A 27,471-nucleotide genomic window follows, 5' to 3' on the forward strand; every position below is an offset into this window, starting at 1 on the left:
GTTAGTCCAAGAGGTGTGGGTCTGCCCTTGGCCTGTGGGGGTTGAAAACACTTTTCCATTTCTTTTTCACTGTCTTTCCCAATGTGTTGATGTTGATGAGCTGGTTGATAAAGATTTCTGGCTCTGGTAGGGGCCAGTTTGAGTGTTTATGTGCAGCACTGGAGCCCTATTCAGCCCAGTTTTGTGTAAGTGTATGTGTGCACATGCATTTGACCTCAACCAGCTGAGTACCCCACAGCCTCTTGCTCCTGCCAACGGAAGGGGTATGTTCTTGGGCTCAGACCAGTGCCAATCTATGTGGGTTGGATGGTCAGCACCACACTCTCTCTGGTGCCAGAGAGGGTCCCAGCTTGTACGCAGCCCTTGTTTTACTACAAAGCTTTTCAGCGGTGTCAAGATTCAAAACAGGGGAAAATAACATTTGATTAAATACTGAAATATGTATCTTCTCCCTCCTTGGCACCTGGAGTCTGAGGTCAGGGACAGTGGTTTTCCTACAGCCTGTGTACTGCTACTATTTATTGAGAATGGGATGCACTCTCTATGCATATCTAATGCATAAGCTGGACAAACATGGCATTTATCTACACCTGCTTCTTTCAAGGACTGATTCAATTTTCAGGACGGCCACTGGATTCATTCTTGTATTGCAAAAGAAAAGTATGCTGGCAATCTCCTCTTTCTCTGTGCTGTGTATAAATGTCTGCATACTGTACCCACTCAGCTTTCATATTTTGTTCATAAGCCTTTATGAGAAGCCTTACATCCCTGATAGAAAAAGCAGAGGGCAATAATAGATTCCATCTAGTTCTCTGGCATCCAGGACACACACGCACGCACACATCTACATTGAAACACACAAAGAAGAAGGGCTGGCATCCTGGTGTGCTCAGAAGTAAGACCTCTTTCAGGTTGAAGAAAAGAGGCCGATATCCATAGTTGGTTAAAAAAGTAATACAAATATTGGTTTGTACACATATGCTGAGCCGAGAACCGCAGTCCGGGCATTCTAACTTTACAATATGATGATTAGAATCCATTCACTTTGGTCCACCTGTGAATTTTTAGTGAACCTGAATATGAAGTTGCCACAGTTATGTCGAAAATGGGAAAAATAAAATCTGTTTACAACAAAACCTAATCAAAGTTTCTCAATACATTGTTTTCAAAAATGCTGACCACGAGTCACCTCTTAAGGCTGGCATTGATTTTATTAGTGTCTCTCAGTGGTGCAAAACATATGGAGGCTTACCATTCCTTCAAAATGTGTAACCTTTGGCAAAATAACACAAGATAATCATATTATTTGCTCCTTATAGCTGAGTACCACAGTATCACTGATGATACTATATCATATGTTGATATTATATATTGTATGGACTACTATAACATGTAATTGTGCTCGACTTGACTAGTGAGTCAACATGCAAAAAAAGGTGTGTGTGTGTTAATTAATGTGTTCATTAATAGAAATAAAAGAGACTAAAAAGAAGTAGAAAATCAAGCATTCTGTTGTGTGTTTTAAAAATGCCTTCCTGAGGGACCAGAGGTCAATCGATGCAGTGTAGTTGACTGAACATTTTGAGTAAAAAAGAGAAACGTTCATTCAAATGTGTATATACACCACAGTGGGCTTTGATTCCACATTGTGATGTGTCACTTACTTTAACATGTAATGTATCCTTTATTCTCACTCTTAAAAATAGTATTTTAAAAAAAGCTTTGCTGCCTGGGTGAGAGGGGGGAGTTTTATTGATGGTCAGATGCAATCGGTCGAATCAATTGAAGAAATGTAGAACGGATGGCACCAACCAAAGTCAGATACGTGTATTGCTTTTATGAACATATTGTGAATCACTGAGTCGGAGCGAAATGTATTGTGCCGATGTGTGAGTAAATGCTGGGCAAATTTAATGTGTGTGTGCGTGCGTGTGTCGGGGAGGAGCTTGTGTGGCCTTGTGTCTGGTACTAACTCATCCGGCTATTAATTGTGTTAGCACCGCAGCTGTTTGCATTGGCCAGATTGAGAGCAGCGCTACAGGGCCCTTCTGCTTTTCTCCACTGGGATGAACGTCCAGATCTCCTCATTCCCACTGATCCCAACCAACCTTTTCATTTTTTTGTCCCAGCACTTCACTACGTCTCTTTCACTCTTTTTTTTTTAGTCTCGCTCATTTCCTCCCTCTCTTTTTCTCTCGGGAGATTGACAGACTAGCTGGCAGAACAAGAGGGAAACATTCTTTCACATGCTGTTCATATTTCGGGCTGTCGAATAAATGACATATGTGCTTTCTACCATCCTCACCCCTCCACCCACCATTCCTCATGTGTCTGCACGAAAAGGGCATTAGAGACAGAAATCGTGTTTGTATGTGTGGGTGGGGGGTTGACTTTAGGCTCCTCCAGACCTCCTGGTTATGACCTGTGTTGAGGGCAGGTGGTTGGCCATCTCTCCCTAAACCAAGAACATCCATGTGTTTGAATAAGTAGGCTCATGAATGACATTAACTACAAAACACTACAGCCAGATTGTTTCTACACCATGAAAATTAAAAACAAATGGCAGTGAGTATTATTAACTGTGTATATGTATTAACAAATCATTATCAGAATAGTGCCGGCTATCTGCTGTGTCAAAAAAAAACATGCCCAACCACAATACACAAAAGAGACAATGTTTGCCTCTTTACAGTGACAGGGGATCTGTCAATACTACAACACAAAGACCACTGGTGTAATCTATGGAGCAGCAGCAAAGGACCTCCACACTACTATTAAAGGAGTTTAACATCCTCAACCTTTGACTTCTCAAACCAGTGATGTGCTCTCCCAGTGTGTCTTGTGCCCGTCGCACCAACCTGTCCCGTGGTTATGTGGCTGGCTCGGCCCAACAGGTTGCAATGGTTCTAGCCTTGGCTGCCCATCTGCCCCTGGCATCTGTCCTCACATCTGCTCTACTGCGGACAGCCAGGGGACGAACCCAAGGAGAGCCTCTCCTCTAACCGCTCTGGCATTAATGTCCTTGATGGATGTCCACCAGAACTACTTCTTCTCCTCCTCCTCAATATCTTTATTCTGTGTGGAGCACTTCGTCTTGTAAATGACCTGTGTGGGGTTTTTCCGTGTGTGTGTGTCCGACAACGCAGCCAGTGTGCACGTTTATTGAACTGCACTCAGTGGTTGAGATCTTTTCTTAACATGTTTGTAATGGACAAGGCCTCCACAAACCTTGTTGAAAAATGTAACTGGTCCAAAGTGGTTGAATTGATCTAGAAAACTCCACTCTTACCAGTGGACGTCCAACCAACTGTGACTTGTCCCGGCTTAACTTTTCTCTTCATGTGTAACACCTCTGTTGTGTTTCTAATTGCTTTTTTAGTAATTAATTCATTTGTTTTATTTTGTCTGTGTGTTTATGCCTTTTGGAAAATAAAAACAAACTTAATATTACACTGCAAACATTGTAAGGGTAAAACAAGCTTTAAACTGCTCAAACCCTAGTTGTCATGTGTCATTTTTGAAGGTTATTTAACCTCATATAATGGCAGAAAGGATAATGTTGATTAAAAGTGAAACGGCCTTGATTAGGGTTAATGGTTAGCTATCTCCTTTTTTGTGTGTTTCTCCATATATTTAAGTTGCTTGTTTGAGAGATTGTTTGGGATTTATTTCCACCCTAATGATGTTTGCCTATTATCACATACCGTATATTGTACAGATGTGTAACTTTGATGAACAATTATAAGCAGATATTTCTGTGTTTTCTAAATTGTAGTCTTTTTTCAAATATATTTGACTTAATTTCACCTTATTTTCATTGGTTTCTGTTTCTCTATTGTTTTCAGCTGTGTTGATCTGTGTTTTTGTTTTTGTTTCCCCAGGGCTCCACGCTTCAAGGGCTACCAGCAACAGGACAGCCAGGAGCTTCTGCACTACCTACTTGACTCCATACGAGTCGAGGAAACTAAAGTGAGCTTATTTACATATGCATACACCTGTACTGGCTGTAGAAAGCGTAAACCCACATGTTTTTTCAAAGTTATATATTTGGTGGTGGATATTTGTCTTAATTTGGTCAAGTTTTACTTTACTTTTGCGTAACAGGTGCATTTTGAACATTTGTTAGAGGAAAATGTGCTAAAAGTGAGGATGCCATATGTACATGTTTAGTCGGATTATAACCAAATTTGAGGTAATCCAAGGATTTAAAACAGTCTTTCCTTTTTTAGCCATGCTAACGCTAACAAACTCATCATCCTTTACTGAGTTTTGTTCCAATTAGTACATTTGAGCTAACCTGACTCAACAGATGGTTTGTTAACCAGGACCATCCGAGAAGGCATTATTCTAAACTGATTTGGAAAGGGCAGGGCCTTTCAAAACAAACCTGGAAGGGGATTGGATCTGACTATCAAAGTCTTGTCGAAGTCAACCAGGAGAAAGAGAAAACATCTTTTTGCTTATTTACATACGTTTACATGGAGAAAAGCCTCCAGTGCCGCTCTCTTCTCCCAATGAAAAAAAAAACCCTCCTGTTCTGATGCTGTTTTAGCATACAAGCTAACCTCTCTTGGAGCCACCATTTTTGTTTTGAAAGAGCTCTTTGTTTTCTTCTTTGACTTGGCAAATTCTTCGTTTATCTCTTATCGTAATTATCTTTGTTTTTAATTGAGCTTTTTTTTTTTAAATGTTTGCCTGCTTTTGAACTACATTGCTCTGATATTTAAAAAATGGTCCAGCAGCATTGATGGCTCTCTTATAGGATTCATGTCAATATCTGAAATTAGTTGGTAAACAAAATAGTCAAACACATGCCTGTAATTGTTTGTGTTGCAAGTAATGCTTGACTAGTGTAGTCATCAGACAGCTGTGTATATGGGTGCTTTAACGTAACCCAATATATTGTTTTTGCTTTACGTTTTTGTGTTTTACCCTTATGGTGCCATGTTTTTGGCAAGTACAGAGAACCCCTACCCACCACACCCCCACCCACACCCAACCCTTCACATGGCAATTAGGAGACCCCACAGCAGCTCTTTGCAGAGCTGAGCTGGCCCCTGTGGCCCCACCAGTGGCTATGTGAACCAAGGAGGGAAAGTTAGCGGGTGTGTTTAGTGGTCAGCCCCAGACCCAGGAGGGGCCGCAGGTTGGGCTCCCCTGCTCCCATTCAAACTTGTGAACGCTGACAGTTGTGCCACTTAGGGGACTTGCAAGTGGCACGACCGGCATCATTGTGTGATCTTGGGAAACCTACAGCTGCTGAATGAGCTCCAGGGCTGTCCCATTGTGCTTGAGGGTCACCCACAGCCCCCTCCTACACACAGACACACACACACACACGCTCTCATCAGCCCATCTCCCAATCAAGGAGGTAAAGGCGGAGGGGGTTTGGTCTCTATTTATTCACTCAGAAACTCATTTATACAGCCATGCACCTTGAGAGATACAATGAAATTTTAGCCTACATTGTCAAATAATTTATAAAATGATTGTAAACATTAAGCTATTTACTAAGTGTTGATAAAGATGCAATGTATAACTGAAAGATTTGTTAATATAGCATCTTCAAACATGACACAAACAGTTTTTCTTAAGCTGACCACAATGAATCTATACCTAGTGAGCCTAAATAAACCCATTCATTTCAAATGGCCACATCTGAGTAATTCATGAATACTGTTCAGATAATACAAACACACTGTCCTGCATATGTCACAGAGGCAGACTGGTAATTTAGCAGTGGGTGTCACCAACCTTTAGAGGCCCTAAGTGTTTGTGTTGATTGGCCATTAGTATCACAGATCTTAATATGCTAATTTGGCCCCAGTCAATTATCACCAATTAGCTGAGACGGTAGGTATTACTCTCTCAGGGCATGGACTGTCCTTCTTCACCCTGTCTTCATTCTAGTTTCCACCCCTGCACCCTTGCATCAGCAGCTCTCTCCAACCCCCTCACCCCCTCCCTCAACCCATCCTGTGTGGGACAGTGCACGCTGTTACTCTGGGGAGGGAGGGGGAGGGTTACTGGTAATTAATTAGTAGGAGAGACTCTTGCTAACTGAGTGGGTGCATGCTGGCTAGGCTGGGATTAACAGGACTTTTTGACCTAGATAGCCAGTCCAGTGCGTGGGTCCCGGGACAATGGGGGCTGACTGGTCTCGACCACAGACACAGACCATGGCCAATTATCTATTGATTGGTACTTTACTCCGGCCGGGCCTCTTCACAGCTATTTCACCAACACACTCACTGACCACGTCACCTTCAATGAGAGGGCCCCGTGGAGAACTTGTAGACACACACAAACATGCACTGTTAATTAAGAGATTTACATGTTAATGTTTCTGGACAAGCACAATAATCATATTACACTAATGATGCTTATAATAGGTATACCTGTCAAACTGAGCTGTAGGCTAGATTTTGATATCTCACTAATGGATGTAAGAGAGAATTCAAGAAAAACATGCCAAAGTGAATTTTATTTGAATTCATGTATTTTTTTTATTTGCATATAGGAATATCCCATTCATTCTGGATTGTTATGTTATCTTGTGTTTGTGGTGTCCAGCGGGTGAAAGCAGGAATTCTGAAGGCTTTCAACAACCCCACAGAAAAGACAGCAGATGAGGAGACCAAACGCCAAGTCAAAGGTTCATACACTCTCTGTTGTGGATAGATGGCCAACATCAATAGTCCCATCTTGTGGCAGTCAGTGGAAATACACCTCACTTACTAAACAGGCGAAGCGTGGTTTGATGGAACACAGAGCCGGTATAGTCTTTGTAAGACAAACCTTCACTGTTACCTTCACATTTCTATTCATACTATCAACTAAAATAGTTGTTTGATGCAGATTGAGCAGCTTGTTCAAATTGATGATTTTATGTGCTTTAATTTTTAATTTATTTATTATTATAATTTATTTTATTTATTTAATGACGTGTGTGTCACAGTTAACACTGAAGAATTAGACCTTCTTGACAATTAATGTCATAATTCAAAAAGTAAGACTGCATTTTCTATTCCAAGACGCTTTGTCCTTAGCCTTTATTGGAGATATAATGGTGACAAGGGGTTTAGTGGAGTGAATGGACAGATTATTGATTACATTATTCAATTGAAAACTGTCTCTCTTCCCCACTAGCGTACGGAAAGGAAGGTGTGAAGATGAACTTTGTTGACCGCATATTTGTGGGCGAGCTGACCAACACAATCATGTGTGAAGAGTGTGGGCACGTAAGTATAGAATAGTCTGTGTGAACCAATCAGGCATAGTTCAATGTGGTGCCCTCGATGGAACATATAGAAGATCAGGGTTGATAAGTTCACACTTTAGTCAGCCAACCGTTGTTGCTTTTGAGTTAAGTAAACGTGTAACCCAGTTGAACTGTGTTGTGAAACCTTATAACCTTTCTTCATCTTTCCTTTTATTTGGCTTCTCCGTTGAACTGTTGCTGCAGGAAGCACAATAGATTGCTAGATAATTTCCAGCAACACTGGCATTCTCCATCAATCATAAATTGACAGATATTTTGAACTGACTTGAATTAGAGGGGACCAACATTGAGTTGCCTTCTGTATTTTAGCTGTTACATCCAGGGAACATTTTTTTACTTTGATACCAAAGGATTTAGAATAGAATAGAATAGCCTTTATTGTCATTGCATTTGCATACAACGAAATTGGAGTGCTACTCCCCCTTGGTACATTTTTAGAAAAATAATATATAATAAAACAATAGCAAAGTATAATATAAGCAATAAACACACAATATAGTATAAACAATATAATAATGTGAACGGTAAGAACAGATGGGGAACAGTATAAACATAATAAGTCAAACAGACTTAAACTGAAGCCAGCTGGAAAAAACAAAACAAAAAAGCTCTTCAAGGACCAGCTCAAACGCCAACTGTTTGCAGCAGGCATTTATAAAAACATGTGGGAGCTCAGAGTTAACAAAGCAAATGCCACTATGAAAACTAATGAACATCCTTGAAGGCAGAGAGCACCAGGTGTGGAGCTGGAGAGGAAAAAAGCAGAAAAACAGCCGCTTCCCAGTCCAGGTCTCCTTCCGGAAAATCTGCAGCAGAGTTTTAGTATTAACAACTGGCTATGGTTTTGACTGTGTAGAAAGGCAATAACTATATGTTTAATATGTATATGCTGACACTGAATTACATGTGAATTCTCTTTCAGATCTCCACAGTGAAGGAGGCCTTCATAGACATATCTTTACCGATCATAGAGGAAAGGGTGAGCTGCTACCCTTGTTCATAACAGACCTATCCCCCATTCCTCTGGCACCTCTGTTCAGATCACACCCATCTGCATTTTGATCTCACTGCACCTTGTATGGTTATGAAGCCAGGGTTCTCAAGTGGAGCGGCAAAGGCCCCTTCCCTTGTTCCTACCTCCCTAATTCCAGGGCCCTTGCTCGAACCACACCGTTTAGCCCCTGGCTCTTTCGTGCTCGGGCCCTAAAAAACTTTATTTATTTATATAGCACCTTTCATAAAATAAAATGCAGCTCAACATGGGGGTGCAGCGGCTGGGGTTTCTCTTTACAAAAAAAAACAGATCAAGTAAATAATAATAAAAAAGATAAAGATACAGAGAAATATCACATAACAATTATGTTAAGTGGAAATTAATTAAAAGCAATATGCTAAAAAATATGTTTTGAGCTGTTTCTTCAAACAATAAACAGAAGTGCCACAGTTATTTGGTTGATTTTGCATTTTTAATTGTTTTCCTCAGAAAAAGTTCTGCCATATTTTTTATGGTTCTGCACAGAAGTGATGATATTTATTTGTGTTATTCAGATATCAAAACCATCCAACCCCGGTAGGCTGGGGAAGGGTAGCCGGGAGCAGGACGCCCACATGACTCACGGCGACCATGTTCTTTCTGCAGCGCACTCTGTCAACAGAAATACTAGGAAGCTGAGCGGACAGGTAGGGATGTGTGTGTAAAGCATGTGATGGTAGACAAGTTGCTTGTTTGAAAAGTGTTTCTCTTAGCTGCTTGTATTCATTCTTCTTGGAAAGAAATTATCTGCTGGGTTTGTTCATTTGTTCTTCATTGTCTACAAACTGATGTTAGATACATATATTTACATCGTATTCATTTCATGCTAGTTTCTGGTCTTTCTCCTCCTGTGTGTTATTTGGAAGACGTTTAGATTCTACAAGAGAAATTGTCTTTGTAACCCAACCACCTATAGATATAATAAGCAAATACAGGATGTCAAACTAATGGCTAATAGCTGATGTTTTTCAGGCGTTATTATCACAACATACTATATATTAAATTTGATACTTTCCCTCTTGATTATGCCACATCCATGTCACACCCTATTTCTGTGTTGCCTCTGCTAAATTTAGGCCGTGCCCTTACAGATACAAAGCTTGCACAACATTTGGTATCAGGCACACCAGACTAAGCAACACAGCTATTATAGTAGTGTCAGAGCCGTTGTATCTTGCAAAAGTTACTAAAAGCATCCCTTCCTGGTTTGTTGATAAAGTGTCATACATTAGAATGTCATAATCTTTTGCATGTGAATGCTTTAATTCACATTTAAGATGTGCAAACATGGTTGTCAGCAGATGGCCTGGGTAACTTTTATGGGTAAATGAATCAAGATCCTTTTTAACTGTGACAATAACATAAAAGTACCATAAGTCTGCATTTCTGAAAGTGACTGATGTATCTGTTCTTCTAACCCCCAGAAGCAGCATAGCAGAAGGTCTTCAAGCTCTGTAGAGGAGAAAGGAGCAGGCTGCAGTGCGGAGCGGCCAGAGGAGGAGGGAGTAGCTGGTGGATCAACCCGCGGCGTCTCTGTTTGCAAGATGGCCGCTGCCGGCAGCCTCTCAGATGGCAGTGAAAGAGACTCAGGTGCACAGGACAGCAGTAATGACGCTGACAGTGAGGCTTCAGAGAGTGAGTGGGCCCCAAGCACCTTCTCCTCCAGCCACAGCCACGGGCACATGTCCACCCCATCGTCCACTTCCACACTCACTCCATCCCCTACGCCCATCTCCGCCTCCTCCCCCTCGTCATCATTCTCCACAAAGCAAGGCGGTGCTGTGGAGCAGCTAGTTACTGCAGTGTCTAAAGTCAACCTGGGGTTCACTCCTGGGGACTGCTCTCCTTCCACACACTGCTTTCTAGAGGAGCAGGGAGAAACGCAGTCACGAGATAACCTCCACCATCAACACCACCAGGGGGCCTTCCAAGCACTGTCCCACAGTTACACACCCAGTTCCAAGGAGTGCTCCATCCAGTCCTGCCTCCACCAGTTCACCTCTTTGGAGTTGCTGATGGGCAACAACAAGCTGCTCTGTGAGAGCTGCACTGAACGCAGACAGAAACAGCTGCGCAAGAGCAGTTCATCCGGTAAGACAAAACATCTGGAACAACAACAAACTTTTAGGAGCTTTGAGGATGAGCAACAAGTCTGCATGTGGCCTACCCCAAAAAAATTATATTGTGCAATTTCATTACAAAATCATTCTATGTTATTGACAGATTATTGTACATCTGATCTTTGCATCACAGGTTGTCCATAGAAATCCCTTAAAGTGATACTCCACCTACAAAATCCATCTTTAGAAGATCAAACTTTCATCCCCTTTAGGCTTAATTGTTAGCTGTGAAAACTTTTGAGTTGCGTCCTACATGGAGCTTGAGTTCCTGCCCGTTTCAGTAGATTCCAACAATGACCAAACCTGACTCTGCCAGATGAATTGTTTCGCGATCGCATGATTCGCATTTGCTCAGCATATCCATCTGGGAACTCTCAATTGGAGAAAATACTGGTTGCTGATAGAATAATTAATCTGCTATTACTACCTATGTTTTAATATACAGGCCAAGTCAACCAATCAGATCAACGAAGCGTATGACATACTCAGAGTGTTGAGGCAAAGCTCAGAAAGTAAACATGTCATAAAGGATATTTGCATCTTTTCCTACAAGAAAAGCCTCCAGTGCTGTTTTTGCTCTTCTTTCAGAGAAGGAATACTCTCTAATTCTGATAAAACTTACGTGATGGCTGCGCTCATCTCGTCCGTAGAGCCACCATGCTGTTTTCACTGATCAGTCGCTTCTCGTTGCGTCACACTTAAAACCGCCTTAAAACCAACGCTGATTTGCGAGTAAAATACAGTGGAGCTCACTTCTTTGCTCTGTGTGCTCACAATGTTCCAAAAAATCACATTTCTGCCTTAATACAACTGACCATGTTGAGTTAATTAGTAGCAGCGTGTGTTTGCACACGTCAGAACGTGTATATTCTTACTGGTGTCAAAATGAAGGGCTACAATTTCATTTTTATTTTTTGCAATTGTCAGTTTGGCTCTATGGCTCCAGATGTTGCTATGATCCTGTAATGAACATTTGCTATTTTCAGCGTTTGTCTCTATCATTCAACTCTTTTTTGAGAGTTAAATAAAACAGATTTAACATGTTTTTTTTCTGTGTGGTTTGTGTTTTTGGCACAGACAAGAAGATGGAGAAGATTTACACCAGTGCTAGGAAGCAAATGCTGATATCCTTGCTGCCTCCTGTCATCACATTGCATCTTAAACGTTTCCATCAGGTGAACTGCCTCCATTAAATCATGCCGATAGTGCCGTGTGTGTTTTTTTTTTACATAAACAGTGACTGTGTGGGGCTTGTGTTGTGGTCTATAGTCCTAAATGTTAAAGTACTGCCATTCTGTTTTTGTGTTTCAAGGCAGGGATGAATTTAAGAAAAGTAAATCGTCATGTTGACTTTCCCCTGATCTTGGATCTGGCTCCATTCTGCTCAGCCTCCTGCAAGGTATTAACCTTCTAATCCAAAATAGCAAAAATATTCAGTGTACTTGAAATTTAATTAATCTCTTCTATGTGTAACTTGTGATAAAGGTTTTTTAAACTCTCTGTTACATTTACTGTACTAAGGTCATTAGTTAATTCAAACAAACTGAACTAATTTAGTTCTGCATGTCAGTTTGTAATGGATGTCCTCGGTTGGTACTGTGTGAGACCTATCTCTGTATCTTTGTGGGGTTTTTTTTAGCTTGGTTTCCCATTTGGCTAACCTTGTTTTTCGTTTTACTAGAACCTGGGTGCTGGTGAGCGTGTCCTCTACAGCCTGTACGGGATAGTGGAACATAGTGGCTCAATGCGCGGGGGCCACTACACTGCATATGTAAAAGTGCGCACTCCCCAGAGGAAAATAGAACAGCACCACAGGAACCTCTCAGGTAAGGGTTTGGCTCATTTAAACTCCTTAAAGACCTAATCTATTGTATCTATTTAATCTATTACCATTAATCTGCGTTGGTGTGTCTGTGTGTTGTTCATGAAAGCGGCCATTACAGCAGGCCTCACTCCTTTTGACCTCTAACATGTCCCCTACAACGGGCAGGATGAATAGAGCTCTCTGTGTTCTCAGGCTCCATGTTGTCTCCTCTTTGTCTTTTTCACTTTGACAAATGCACAGCCAGCATATGCAGCGTCAGTTGCCTTGATCCTTAAAAAAGGGCCACCTGTTTAACACCTATTTTTTTCAAATAATCAATGACCTCAATAATCGAACTGCTATTTTTTTTAACACGCCCCTTTCGGTAAATGATTCATTTTCACAGAATCGGCAGCATGCACGTCATGCCTGCTGGGTCTGTTGGTTTTCTATACCTTTACTAAACCTTCGAGAAACTTACTTGCAGTGTAGAAGTTGAAATTCTAACAAAAACAGTGAATTATCTCGCTAGTGATGTGGGACTGCTATTATATTTGAACACAACCCTATGTGCGAGTGTTCAATCTTGCCATCTAGTAATGCTTGGACACTAACGGAACCCACTGGCCTATAATGACCTTGTATTGGGTAATTGACTTTAAAAGAGAGGAGCTGGCACAGAGTCTTTCAAAACACTCTTTTAATAAGCTCTGGGTTCTCTAACTACGTTGTTTGTGCTTTGTTTTGTGTGTAGAGACTCTTCTCATGCTACTGCAGAGGTTTGGTGTTATTTTGAAAAAGCCGTTTTAATGCCTTCACCGTACTGCCACGAGCTAATCAGTGTTAGACACACTCTCCTGGGTTTCTCCGTTAATAATTGTTACATGAAAAAAACTGTCTTATTTGATGTATATTCATGCCGAAAAAGACCCTCGGATGATTTTAGGCCAGAGTTACACTTTAAGGCAGGCCTGGCATATCACACACAGTGAAAAAGTGAGGATAGGCATCATTTCAAACCTTTGAATCTAAATCAACATTTAATAGACCACTCAATTTAATGCCATTTATTCTTCTTTAACATCTGGCTACAAGTTATAGGTAAAATGGCACATAAGTGGTCATCGGACCTGACAAACTCAAAGCCTCTGTACGGGACGAGTTGGGAGAACGTTGAGCTCCCTTCTGTCAGTCAGAAGCTCCTGAGCAGAGTGACAGCTGCTGGATAACCTGCCTTCACCAGCCGACTGACAGACATTTACTAAACCAAAACAGTTTTCATGTGGGAAGAAATCAACAGTGTTTTATTGATTCACTGACTTTATTTCCTGTAGTGACACTGAGATGATCAGTTAATGATGATGCTGTTAATATGTTCAAAACACATCTACAGGGAGAGACGCCGCGGATGTGGGTAGATATACACTCACCGGCCACTTTATTAGGTAGACCTGGTGCTTTATAAAGTGTCAGTGTGGTCTTCTGCTGCTGTTCCCTCTCTGTAGAAAGTAGGTGGTGTTGTGTGTTCACAGATGCTCTCCTGCATTCCTCTGTTGGAACCAGTGGATATTTGAGTTACTGTTGCCTTTCTATCAGCTCCAACCAGTCTGGCCGTTCTCCTCTGACCTCTAGCTAAAACAAGGCTTTTGCGCCCACAGAACTGCAGCTCACTGGATCTTTTCTCTTTTTGGGACCATTCTCTGTGAACCCTAGAGATGGTGGTGCGTGAAAATCCCAGTAGATCAGCAGTTTGTGAAATACTCAGAGCAGCCCGTATGGCACCAAGAACCACGCCACTTTCAAAGTCACTTTAATCACCTTTCTTCCCCGTTCTGATGCTGATTTGAACTGCAGCACATCCTCTTCGCCATGTCTACATGCCTAAATGCATTGAGTTGCTGCCATGTGATTGGCTGATTAGAAATTTGCGTTAACGAGCAGTTAGACAGGTGCACCTAATAAAGTGGCCGGTGAGTGTATTTCTTAACATGGAAATGTATCTGTTCTGTGAGACGAGCGAGTGGCGGACGTCACGATGCTTCAAACACGCTGTCTGTGTGGAGCAGAGACTGTATGTTGACAGGCTGTGGTGGTACACTTTATGGGCGCGCCGGTGGGTCGACTCGTGCATTTCTTTCGTGTGTGGTTTCGCCCTGCTGGCTGCTCCATTTCTGGCTCTCATTCAGCGGCCTTGTTATGTTCACATACAGTTACATTATGTTGTCCTTTGCCTTACCACCTCGGTCACCTGCCAGTTAATTACTTCCTCATCACGGACTGCCAGGATCCCGCACCTCGAAGTCTGGCTACATTTCCATGTAGTTCAACTTGTTAGTTGTTCACCTCCAATGTAGCTGAAAACATTCCTGCTCAGTTTAATGGTAGGTACATTAACGTTACCGCCAAAAAACACAGTCCTCCACAAAAACAGATTGTTTAGACGGATGCATGTATGGGTTAGCTATGGGCAGCTTCCTGTGAGTCATGACTGTGTGCCCCCATTTGCAACAAATCGTCCCGCCCCTGTTGTTGGTAGTGTGCAATTCACATTGAAAGTCTACTGTGGTTCAGACCTTTTTTTGAGCCTTCAATGTGAAAGACCGCTCTCTTTACTGATCTTTTTCTCACCGGTGCGCTCGTACTACCATAAACGACTTGACTTTAGTCAGACCTAGAAAATAACAGAAGACCAAAGGATGAGTTCCTTTTTATTGTTTTTTTTATTACATCACCACCACAAGACAAATCCAGCACCACATAGCTGCTTACTTCTCAAATGAGTGTATGTGCCTTACAATACTGATTGTGTGTGTGTGTGTGTGTGTGTGTGTGTGTGTGTGTGTGTGTGTGTGTGTGTGTGTGCGTGCGTGCGTGCGTGTGTGTGTGTGTGTGTGTTTAGGTGCGAGGGATGCCAGCAGCAGCTTCCAGGGCCAGTGGGTGTACATCAGTGATACCACCGTTCAGACAGTACCAGAGTCAAGGGTACTCAACTCTCAGGCATACCTGCTCTTCTACGAGGAACTGCTGTAATGTGACAAGCAAAAGTATTTTCCCTCATTTTTCCCTGTTTTGCTTTGTATTGTTTTTTGGTACATGCCTGTATTACTCCTCATACTGTGTCTGTGAGCAGATGGAGGGAAGAAAAGGGAAATTGGCACCTCTAAATATCCTAGATATATCAAATATTAATATTGGATGTGAAAGGTTTTATTTTCAGATTTTCATCCATGTTTTAAAAGTCCTGTCTGAACCTGAAGAGTGTTACTGAACCTGAGCTGTTAAGTTTATCGTCTGTCTCTGTCACGATCATGTGCCTGAGATATTCACTGCATGAAGGGCTTTTCTACAGTAACCAACAGGAAATAAGCAGAATTACCGCATGCTAAACTGCACTCAGCACTGACTAGATGATGTCAAGTGTGTATGTGTACGTGCGTGCACATACACACATGTGTGAGTGAGTGTGAGAGAGAGAGACAGGAGAATGTAGATTTAAGGTGCTATGTGTATCATTTTCACACTGTAAACCACTGGCACATTACATTTGAGTATTATAGTTTGTAAGTTAGACTGGCTTCTGCAATCTACACAAAATATTCTTCACTGTGTGGCCCTGGCTCCGATTTATTCAGATGTGTGTTTGATTGTTTCTGGCAATGGCAAATGATAGATGAGGAGACATGCTACGAGAAAGATAATTTCATACATGTTTGTCCTTTTCAGTAAAGAGAATGACGCATGAGGACAAGTAGCAATGTTATTGGTGTTAGTTTATGGGAAATATGAGATTTGAGAAACTCAGGCACTAATAATAATAATAATAATAATAAGGGTGTTCAGATGTGACTTGTAATTGTCTCAGCCATTGCCCTTTTTATTTACGCCAATAATAACCAAGCTATCACAGTTTAAAGTAGATTATGTTGGCATACCGCTTTAAGTTTTTCAATTCAATTTCAATTCAATTTCATTTACAGTGCCAAATCAGTAAGTAGGTATAGACACACTGACTGATTTACATAGACCCAACAATTCCCCCGTAGAGTACGGTGGCAACGAAAACCTTCACTATAACAGACAGGAACGTCAGACAGACCCAGCTCTGTGGAGGACCCACATCTGTCTGCACCCGTTGGGGAGGAAGAAAAGGAGAGAGAAAGAGAGAAAAGACGGACAGATGGACAGAGAGAGACAAAGACAGAGAGACAGACAGACCGACAGACAGAGAGACACAGTCCCAGAGATGCAAGCAACCACAAAAGTAACAGTAACTATAATAATATCTATAGTAATGTGAATATGACTTGTATGTTATGGCAGTTAATACTAATTGTTTTGTTATTGTTACACATAGCACCTTTTTAAAGAACAGCACAACAGTTATTTTACAGCCTCTTTTGAAAAGATTCTTCTTTTTGTGCATCCGAATGTAAAAATGTAAGACTATCAGTGAATTACATTTGCCAAAGACAAGTTCTGCATCTGCACAGCAAAGCAGAAAATCAAAAACACATACTTCGTACAGGTTATTTAATATATGTTCTTTCAAGCTCATCAATGTGGTCATGGTTGGTCTATCTGACCATCAAAGCACCTTTTCTGCCTTCATCGTACTTCAGCTCTACTGTAATTGTGTCGGCTCACTCAAAAACCCATCAAGATGTTGGACAGAGTCAGAGCTGTGACTGTCCCTAATACAACTGCGTAAAAAAGAACTATAAAAAAGAAATCAACTCAAAGGCTTCAAGCCTGATGAGAAAAACACATCTTTGCTGTAATGTGCATGAGTTAATGTTCTAATGAATGTATTGCATATTCTTGAAATTTCTGTCAAATGAGCTGTTCATCTTTTTCTATGAAAATATTTTCGATGAAAACATTTTTCTTGGTTGTTGGACATTTACCAAAACAGTAGACAGGGAAGTGTTCAACAGGTGCATCAGAATCTAAAGGTTTATCCTTTGCTTTTGAAATGAGGATCAATTCAGTGCCTATGCTTCAGGTTTAGAAAACCTGTGCATGGCGTGAAGAGAAACAAATGCATAGTCAAAGACAGAGATGTGTGTGGCATATTTATGTACAGTACAAGGTACCGTAAGGAAAATACATAAGAGTATATTGTAAATACTAGAAACGATACACAATCATGGTGCTTCAGGCATGCAGGGTTTCTCCTCAAGACGGCTTTTTGTTTTTGCAAAATCATTTAATTTCATTTCTGAAATTATAAAGATTTGGCTTGAATATAACTACATACTGTATCAAAATAAATCTAATTTATTAACATAATCTACAAGACTCATCTTTGCTGTGCCGTGGTGATCACATGGGAGAAGGTTTAGCTGTTTCTGCTTTGGACTGGGTGTCATGCTGTTTTCCCTCTTAGTGAGATGTTGTCCACCGTCGCTCTCGGCTGTCGCTGAGGATCCAGTGGTGCCATATTCAACCCATCTTCTGCGGTGATCGGCCCTGACGGGTGCAAAGCAGCACTGCTTCAGAACATGTCGCGAGCTGGTGAAGAGGAGGTGGGTGTGGAATCAGGAAAAGGGCAACGTCCAAAAAAATCGCCTCACACGTCCTCTTGTTCCCACGCGCCCTCTTGTTCCCACGCGCTGTGACATCCGAGTCAAGCTGCTGGAACAGGTTGTCAAAAAACCACCAACAAAAAGAGCAAATCTTTTCTGAAATGCATTTGTCTATTTTTAAAGCGGGGCGGGGGGTGCTTTTGGCTCGGGGACATGCTGCTGAAGCATTAGATGTGATTTAATCTCACTTAATGAAAGGCCCCCTCCCCCCTGTGTGAAACAGTTGTAAGAAACTAATGCTGGAATGCTCGTTACGGTCTACCTTTCTACCAGCAGTGGAGGCTACATTTCTCTCTCACCATGCACGCCATTGTCCCTGTCAGTCTCACCCAGGTTGGCACCACACTTCACCTGCATTAATCCAATTTAATTTTATTTATAGTGCCACATCATAACCAACGTTATCTCAGGACACTTTACAGAGTAGGTATAGTATGAATTATTTATGATTTACATAGACCCAACAATTCCCCCGTAGAGTACGGTGGCAACGAAAACCTTCACTATTACAGGCAGGAACGTCAGACAGACCCAGCTCTGTGGAGGACGGACATCTGTCTGTCTTTGGGGAGGAAGAAAAGGAGAGAGAAAGAGAGAAAAGACGGACAGAGAGGTACAAAGACAGACAGACAGACACACTTCCAAAGATGCAAGCAACCACAAGTAACAGTAACTATAATAATAGTGAAAGTAATGTAAATTTGACTTACATGTTATGGCAGTTTAATACAGCAGAACAGCAAGAAACAGGCACAGCCAAGGTGACAACATGACAATGACAATAACAATAACAATTGTAGTGGTAAATATGAAGAGTAATTAGTAACATGCATTGATGAGACATGAATGATACAGAGAGGAGAGAAGCTCAGAGTATCAGGAAAAGTATTATCCCCCGACAGACTAGGCCTATAGAAGCATCATTACGCAGAACAAAATTGTTGTGTTGAAAAAGAAGCTTTTTCAAAGCCTTTGGTGGACAGCAGGGCAGTGGTGGGCTATGTTCTCTTCTTTGCTCCTCTTTGTGGAGGAGCCAAGGCCAGACGTTGGGGGGAACTGGGTCTCCAGAGATTTCTGCCTCTTGAGGTCTACTCACAAACCTCCCTGGCCTCTTCACAATCCAGTCAACGCGTTTTTTATGCAAACATCTCCACATGCCTGAGGCTTTGCTCCACACAGTGCCTATACACCACCACTCATTATTAACACCAACACCGCACATGACAGAGCCCTGAACGACACCTGCACACAACCCTCTCCTCAAAGATGTCAGACACCCAGTAAGAGCTGCAGACCAGGCACCTAATGAGAAGCTCTTATTAATCTGCTGAAATGAAACGCATCAACTTGTTATGGGTCTGTCCCACGTTCCTGCCTGTAATGGGGAAGGTTTTCGTTGCCACGGTACTCTACGGGGGAATTGTTGGGTCTATGTTTATCATAAATAAGTCATAGAGTGTGGTCTTTACCTAGTTTGTAAAGTGTCTTGAGATAACTTTTGTTATGATTTGGCACTATAAATAAAATTGAATTAAATTGAATTGAACTATGCTGGACTATCACTAACTGTAGCTTATATTTCATGTTTGGCATTATTGGCAAACACAATCTTCTTAGTGTATGCTGCCCTCTACTGATACTAATAAAATAAACATGGCATTTATTCTTTATCCAGTGAACCATGGGCGGCTGGCGACAAGCCCTAGGAAATGTACTGACCTAAACAAACAATAAGTTAATGTAACACATAAATGTTTATGCCAGAAAAGTATACATTTGCCAATGTAGCCCCATCAGTTAATACTAGATTTGAAGGTAGTGAAATATCTTAAGCTAAACCCACAATCCCATCATCATAAAGACAACAGCATATAAAGATCTTGCCTGACAAGCCGTGACTCACTCTCTCTCTACAGGTGAGAAATCAAGCCAGGTAGCGGGTGTCCACACATGATTTAAGCTAATGCAGAGGTGGCAAAGTACCCAGATGTTATAGGAAAGGTAGTAATAAAACAATAAAAAAAGTGTTGATGAGCTGCAGCGCCACTCTTCCCTCTCAGGTTACATGCATGTGTTTCATCGTTAAAGAGAGAGAGAAAACGCACGTGCTGGTATAAGTAAAGGGAGGGCCCATTCACCGAACCTTTTCAGGGGCCCTGCACCACAGAGTAACATTCCGCTTGGCTGCTCATTGTAGGATCCACCCCTACCTGTACTAAATGTCAAACCAGTGGTTCTCTGCTATTCTAACGAAGCTTAGTGAAAGTTCAACAGGGAAGACTCTTTGTACTCATTCACCAATCTTTCTGCCTCTCTCCTTCCAGCTTCCACTCCATCAGCTGACTACGGGCGTTCACTCAAAGTAGTCCTATCAGATTTTGCCACAATCTCTCCAAGCCGATCATAACTGACTGCCAAACTTTAAAATCTGTTCTGTTGATATTCAGTACGAATTGATGCAGCCCTCCTCTACTCCTTCACCTCCAGTCTTCATCACATTCAGCGCAGTCCTGATCCACATCCCATCATCCAGATCTTCATCGCCTCTCTTCACCACCACCACCACCAACAGTGTCTAGACCCCGAGGGGAATACGCTGTACTAATCATGGCCTCATTGTGACTAAATAGATGCTAAATGACTGAAAATAGACACAAAACAACCACAGAGACACAAAACAACCACATAGAAAATGAAACGACTAAAAATAGAACCAAAACTACAAGGGTACCCCATATGACCACACAGACTCAAAATGACCAAAAAGTAATGCAAAATGACCACGAGAAGATACAAAACGACCACACAGAAAACTAAAATGACTAACAATAGATGCAAAACCCCTACAAGGAGACTCAAAATGACCACCAAAAGGCTCAAAATGACCAAAAATAAAAAGATATGCAAACTGACTATAAGTTGACTCTTTGAATGTGAGTTTCTCGTTCCTGTGTCGATGGATGCCATCGCAACACCGTCACTGATGCAGTGACGGTGTTGCAAAGCAGCCTTTTCCTGGATAGACAGGGCCATGTCATCTCTGATGGAGCGGGAGAATGTGACCTGACGGAGCCCGGTGGACAGAAAAGCAGAGACACGGTCCTCTTTTGTGACTCCAACAGCAATTTAACTGAGCTACTTGGGAGGGGCATGTTTAAAGAGGTGTTTTAGAAAGCAACCAGAAGCCCTGCAGGACTTTTGGAATAACCACCACCACCACCACCTCCTCCACCTGCCTTGGGCTGAGCTGTTTGGAGCTGAGGGCCTCCTGCTGCTGCTGCTCTGTCAGGCTCCTGGCATACTTGAGATGTCTGTATGTTGTAGTCAGAGGCGGATTAATGCACAGGCTGGCCCAGGCTGCAGCCTAGGGGCCCCAGGTGTGCAGGGGCCCAGGATTGGCAAGACCATTTTAAATGTTTTTAATTTACCTCACTGGGAGAAAAAAAACTTGCCTTATATTAAGGAAACATTAAAGAAAATGAAGTCCCTGATTGGATAGATATGGGACACATTTACCCAATCAGCTGCCATCATGTGGCCGGGTTCATGAGGTCAGTTTTGCTGTCAAATGATAAGTCACTCACTGTTACTACACAGTACAGCCGCAAAATGTCAGAAAGGAAATGTGAAAAAGAAAAGCACAACGACTGAAAGAACAACGGTCCAAGACTCTTCTTCTGTTCTAGCAGGGCTTGTCTGATAAAGCATGATTATTAATGTGGGGGGCCCAAACTAACAGTAACCTAGGGGCCCCTGACCACCTTAATCTGCCACTGGTTACAATCATTAAAGATTTGTTTTAAAGAGAGACATCACAACCATGGTGGTTGTGATGTCTGAGAACAAATGCGTGTCAAAAAATATGACTCACTGAAACCGAGGAGGGGTGGCCTTTGAGGAGTTGAGCAGCCGTCTGCCTTCAAACTTAATGCCCCTCATCTTCATGCTGGTGTTCATGTCCCACACCTGAAACAAGATATGATGACAGAGTAAACCTGTGTCCGGTCACTGACTGCCTCTGTCAGCAGCCACCTCAGAGGGGAGCTGCTTTTTCTGCTGATGCCGCAAAACTTCAGCCTGGGGCGGCCAGTGCCTCAGTGGTTAGAGCAGTCATGTAAAGAGGCTGAAGGTCCTGGAGGCAGTGGCTGCGGGTTCGATTCTGACCTGCCAAGTCTTTGCTGCACGTCTCTCCCTCTCTCTCACCCCGTTTCCTGTCTGTCCTGTATAATAAAGGCTCAGAAAACTGAAACAACAAAACAAAAAATAATATTAAAAAAAGAAAGTTCAGCCTGTTTAGTGTGATCTAAACAGTCCACAATTTACAGCCCAGCTATTTTAAATTGGTTTAGACTTGAAACTATGAGTGTTCTGAGCCTTATAAGAGAAGATGTGCGGAGCCTGCTCACATGTAACACCTGGAGGAAATACTGCTCATTAGTTTCTTATCCAGAGGTCTCTCTCCAGCTGAAAAGGTTTACTGTCTAACTCTCACATACCCTGCTTCCTTCAGTAAACTCCATGGATGTTTTGTTATAGGAAAATACTGAACAGGCTTAACGGTCCAAACAATATCTACACAACGGTTTTTCAGTTCAACAATAGGCCGGAGAGTACTGAAACACAGCTGATCCTCCAGGCACAAATGAACAGTGTTCAGGCTGAAGAGGATGTGACATCTGCGGGGAGATTCTGATTCACTGGAATCTATATTCTATAATTGTATCACACACTTCATATTTGGGTCAAAGGTCAGCTGGTACCAGGGATGACCATGGGGCATTATGAAGGGTATAGATTCTTATAATGCACGTGGTAATGTCCCAATATGTTTGACGATGACCACGTGGATTAAAAACAATCTACTTTAAGTTGTAGTAATATTACATTTGACATCAATGGGATGATACTAGATTTAAAAAAAATCATCATAACTTTGATAATATCTGCCTACCATTTTCAGTGTAGGTCAGTTGGAAGGCTAACAGTTTAATGGGCAGGAGATGGGTGCTCACGTTGGCCTCTTAAGTTTATTATTATTAATCATATCAAAGAGGTACAAGCAGAAATGAATGCGACTTTAATTATAGCCTGGGTGACTTTCTCACACGTTTTATCAGGATCAGAAACCTCAGCAGCAGCAGCGACTCGCGGTCTGTATGATGCCTTCATGTGCTGCTCGTAAGATTCTACTTCACAATGAAGAAGTCATAGCGAAAAGTAAAACTCGTTATTTAAGATGCCCGCGGGTGTGTAATTGATGGTTTAATTCAACATTTCACCCCCAAAGCATTAATGTATCAGTCCAAAATAAACCAAGACTAGCTACAAGAATGGGCGAATGCACTAAATATAATAGATGTGCTGACACTTTTTTAGGGGGGTTATACCAACATTTCGGTGGTTGACCTAATGTAGACTCAAAGGCACTTTCGCACGGAGTCAGTTTGATATTACATTTTTTTCATTTCTTTTCACTACCCTTTATTTAACCAGGAATATTCCCATTGAGAGTTAAAATCTCCTTTCCAGGGCAATCCTGGCCAAGACAGCAGCATAAACGTTCAAGTTTCACATTTAAAACCAAAATAACACTCAACTAAACATGACACACAACTAAACATTATGGCAGCATTAAAAATAAAAAGCAGATCAGTGCTCAGAGACAGTACATGTGCAAATTGTATTTCAAAAGATGAATAATCTCTTCACTTTTCTATTTCATTAACGTTGACTTGCAACACAACCCCAAGGCAGGCAGCTTCCCGTATTAATATCCCAGCCCGCCCTGAAGGCAGCAGCAGAGCTTCACTCCCCTTCGTCCGAGTCTTCACTGGTGACGCCATTTTGATCTGGAACCGCAGCGTTGGAGGCGAACTGTCTTGAGAAGGTGCGGATTATGTTACTCTAAGCACAGCGATGATACACGTATATATCCCATATATATAGATATATTTTAAACGTTCCTGCCAGAATGGAATTTAATTGAGATTTAACGGCACATTTATTCACCCGTAGCTAGGCTAATATTTTGTAGCTTAGCTCACCTAGCTCACGTTAGCTGCGGCGAGCTTCCTCTGCTCACACACAGGCAGTTTTACAGAATTCACCGGCCCCACATTTATTTAAATAGAATGCGTCAGTGACCGCACAGTCAGTTACATAGCGTTTGTTTCCACCATTGACGGGGAAATGGTTCTCTGCTTATTGGAGTTACTATATACAGCTAGCCAGTCAGCTAGCGCATTTGAATCGCAGCTAGCGCTCGCCCTCCTGCCATCAGAGCAGACCGAAGTTTATTAATATTAGAGCACACACACTGCAGCAGCTCTCGTCTTGTCAGCAAAAGAGATGCTGATGCTGTGAATCAAAGTCTAAATCTATCGGCCTGTATATTTCAGGTGTGAATCCAGAGGAGAGTGATGTGGGACCAGGGAGGACAGCCCTGGCCGCAGTGGCCTCTGAGCCAGCAGCAGTGGATGCAGTCTTTTCAGCACCAGCAAGATCCAGGTCAGTCTGATGCACCACCAAGGCGTTTTTCTTCAGAACTAATGCAGGGCTTCTTTGCAAATCTCAGGGCTCAAACGACCTTGTTTTGATTTGCACTATACCTGTAATCTCCATATCGGTGTATTTTCTGGCTGTGTGCAGGTCAAGTGGACTGGGCTGCCCTGGCACAAGCATGGATAGCCCAGAAAGAGTCAACAGGAGCCGAGCAGCCGAACATTCAACCCAATGGCCAGGACATCCCAGGCCTTGACGCAGTTGGACAGGGCAACCATGGTGCCTTCCAGGGTGACCCAGCATTTGGCAGAATGTGGCAGCCAGGTACGATTTTAAGACCTTAAATTATAGCAACTTTCTCTAGTTCTTTATTTTTTTGCACTGTTATGTTTTTAGTACAGGAATAAGTCTGTACATACAGTACTTACTTTCTATCATAAATTTAGAATAAGTTTGAATTCTGACATGTTTGTGATCTCTGATGTGTTTGCACTTGGATAAGCACCTGGATACCAAGTTCCTCTTGAGCAGATGAGGGAAAAAAAACAGAATTTATTTTGGTGTTACACCTATATGTTCACATTGCTTTGTCTTCTTTATTAATTATATTGTCATCATCAGAATGGGGAATTCATGGCCAGCCCCCTCCTCCTCCTCCTCCTCCACCCCCTGACCAGCCCTGGATCCCTCCGGGCTCAGGACCGATGGATGTGGTGAACCCCAGTGAGGACAGCAACAGCCAGGACAGCGTGGAGTTCAACTCTGATGCCCACCACGGGGTTTACCCCCAGAACAGCCATGGGTATGGGGCACAGCCCGACAGCTACGCCATGGCCCCCATGGCCATGAACCAGTTTGATTATCAGGTATGCAGATGCTACAGTAGAAATTGTTTGGGTTTTAGTGTGACAACCAAGGAACAAACCATAGAAACTGTGCCGGGTCCCAGCATCTAGGTGTTCAGTCATTGCTTTCTTGATGCGGTGCAGAGGAAAGTGTTGGCTTCATGAGGATCCAGCATGGTTTGGTATAATTTATTAGCTGTATTTTTTCTTTCTTAAACCAAAGAGACATTTTAGCCCAGTCAGGGGTGATGGATGGATGTCAGCTGACTTAATCTGGGAAACGGCAACAACAGCCCTGCACTCAGTGCCTGCCACTTGGTGGCAGTTTACAGAGGACCTTCTGTACTTTGAACGTCCTTTGATTTGCAGTTTGTGCTGTTTCTCCACAGCATGGAGCTGCCTCGTCCTTCGCCCCCACACCCACAAGCTTCCACTCCCCATACTGGCAGGGTCCTCCTCAGAACAGACGAGACACCAGACCACCCGGCTTTAGAGATCGGCCCAGATCCCCCATCCAGCTCCCTGTCAAACAAGAAGCCCCAGCACTGCTAGGTAAGCATGTTTTCTCTCTTTTACATGTCTCTGCATGTCGCTTTTTTAGTTTTAGCTGGTGAACACCCAAACCTCTGTGGTAGTAAGGCCACCACAGAGGTTAAAGTTGACTATAGATGTTTCCATTTTGTAGCATTTTGTTAGCTAGCTAACCAGTTTGATACTAGATTCAAGAGACCACCGCACAAGCGGTTTTGGTTGCTTAGTAGTGGCAGGAAGTCCCTAGCACTTTGTATAAAAAGATGAAAGTAGAGCGATGTAGAATTATGGAAATTGGAATTAGACGTCACCGCTGTGATATACAGGTATTATATCATAGCTAACAACTAATCAGATTGCTTGTTTGGAGACATCCGTTTTATATTATAACACAAATCATGGTTCAGCTCAGGAAACTGTCAGCATGGATTTACAAGTCGTGTATTTAATCTTCAGATGCAGTAAAGAGGCGCACACTACCTGCATGGATCCGAGAAGGCCTTGAAAAGATGGACAGAGAGAAGCAGAAGAAGCTGGAGCGAGAGCGAATGGAAAAAGAGCGTGCAAAAGTGGCAAAAGATGATGGCAAAGACCATGAGGCAGACGGGGATGGCGATGGGCCACGTGTGCCCCGCAAGAGTAAATTTGTAAGCAACTCATTTCTGGCCTTGACTGTTAAACAGCTATCTAAACGCTTTACATTATATATGTGTTGTGTCAGTGATGAAAGGACATCACTGTTTTCTTTGATGCATGTATCAGGGCTGTAGCAATGATTGCCTTTACAGATGATGCACATTTTACCCCGCTTGTTGATTGATTATCATTCCTTGCTTCTGTGTGCACGCAGGACAGTGATGATGAGGGAAATGATGACATTGACGATGAAGAAAAGACCTCCATCAAAAAAGAATTTTCTGGTCGGAGCCCATCACCTCCTGCAGACGACAGTGAACCTGAAATGACCGAGGAGGAAAAGGAGTTCCACCTGGTCAGTTTCAGAAGATCTGTGCTAAAAATCTGACTATTTTTGAAAAGGATTTATTGAAAAGATCATTTTATGTTTTTTTTCTTCCCTGTCTTTAGATGATAATCACAAAAACACTTCTGACAGAGATCCTTCTTGAGGTCACCAATGAGGAGATCCTGCATGTGGCCAAAGAGACTCATCGGAAAGCCACTCGAGGTCTGCTCTTTTCTTTACCAGTTCATGCATCATCTATGCTTGTCAACAAGACATTGTTTAAATCTGAAGAGATTCCATTACGTGCATAATAATCTCTTTAATTGAAACTCAATGATGCCCTGTAAACAAGGGTGGTTGAGCGGCAAACATGGGATTATGTCTCATGTATTTTCAACCATTCTCTGCTAATGCATCTGAAGGAGAGAGAGCAGAGCCCTGCTTTTCACACGCAGTATTTGAAAACCAGGTCTTCTGGTACATGGTATTGAAGGTCTTGCTGAGACACTGACATGAGTGAACAAAGTCTCAGCATTGAATCTGACCAGCATCCATCATTAGACGCAATGGCGTCCTCCATTGACATGAAGTGCATTAGTACAGATTGGTTCTCTCCCTCCTGTCCGACTGTTTGACTTGGATTGTGTGACTGAATTTTATTTAACTCTCTCTCTTTTCTCCCTTTTTTTTTTTTTTTTAATTTCTTTTCTCTTCTTACCAATGGCAGCTCTTGTGAATAGTGCTTTGTCTGTGACCCCCTCTCTAGCGACTCTCTTGCCTTTGAGAAAATGTGTTTTAACATGTTG

General features: G+C 42.3%; 2 protein-coding genes across 2 annotated transcripts in view; both read left to right on the forward strand.

The window, feature by feature from the left end:
* The window catches only part of usp45 (ubiquitin specific peptidase 45), a 44,034-nt gene extending 26,564 nt beyond the window's left edge, over nucleotides 1-17,470 (forward strand). Inside the window, exons 9-18 of the mRNA XM_083919075.1 lie at nucleotides 3,882-3,969; nucleotides 6,574-6,655; nucleotides 7,150-7,241; nucleotides 8,205-8,261; nucleotides 8,831-8,962; nucleotides 9,740-10,406; nucleotides 11,513-11,610; nucleotides 11,748-11,834; nucleotides 12,117-12,261; nucleotides 15,139-17,470. Of these exons, the coding sequence (XP_083775201.1) occupies nucleotides 3,882-3,969; nucleotides 6,574-6,655; nucleotides 7,150-7,241; nucleotides 8,205-8,261; nucleotides 8,831-8,962; nucleotides 9,740-10,406; nucleotides 11,513-11,610; nucleotides 11,748-11,834; nucleotides 12,117-12,261; nucleotides 15,139-15,269 (1,579 nt within the window). The 3' untranslated portion in view covers nucleotides 15,270-17,470. The remainder of the gene's footprint in view (nucleotides 1-3,881; nucleotides 3,970-6,573; nucleotides 6,656-7,149; nucleotides 7,242-8,204; nucleotides 8,262-8,830; nucleotides 8,963-9,739; nucleotides 10,407-11,512; nucleotides 11,611-11,747; nucleotides 11,835-12,116; nucleotides 12,262-15,138) is intronic.
* A 6,176-nt stretch (nucleotides 17,471-23,646) lies between these two features.
* Nucleotides 23,647-27,471, forward strand: part of pnisr (PNN-interacting serine/arginine-rich protein) — a 6,928-nt gene continuing 3,103 nt past the window's right edge. Inside the window, exons 1-8 of the mRNA XM_083918232.1 lie at nucleotides 23,647-23,711; nucleotides 24,223-24,331; nucleotides 24,473-24,649; nucleotides 24,947-25,191; nucleotides 25,560-25,722; nucleotides 26,158-26,348; nucleotides 26,552-26,692; nucleotides 26,788-26,968. Coding sequence (XP_083774358.1) covers nucleotides 24,244-24,331; nucleotides 24,473-24,649; nucleotides 24,947-25,191; nucleotides 25,560-25,722; nucleotides 26,158-26,348; nucleotides 26,552-26,692; nucleotides 26,788-26,968 — 1,186 coding nt within the window. The 5' untranslated portion in view covers nucleotides 23,647-23,711; nucleotides 24,223-24,243. The remainder of the gene's footprint in view (nucleotides 23,712-24,222; nucleotides 24,332-24,472; nucleotides 24,650-24,946; nucleotides 25,192-25,559; nucleotides 25,723-26,157; nucleotides 26,349-26,551; nucleotides 26,693-26,787; nucleotides 26,969-27,471) is intronic.

Source organism: Echiichthys vipera (genome assembly GCF_963691815.1).
Source record: "Echiichthys vipera genome assembly, chromosome: 8".
NCBI classification, from domain to species: Eukaryota; Metazoa; Chordata; class Actinopteri; order Perciformes; family Trachinidae; genus Echiichthys; species Echiichthys vipera.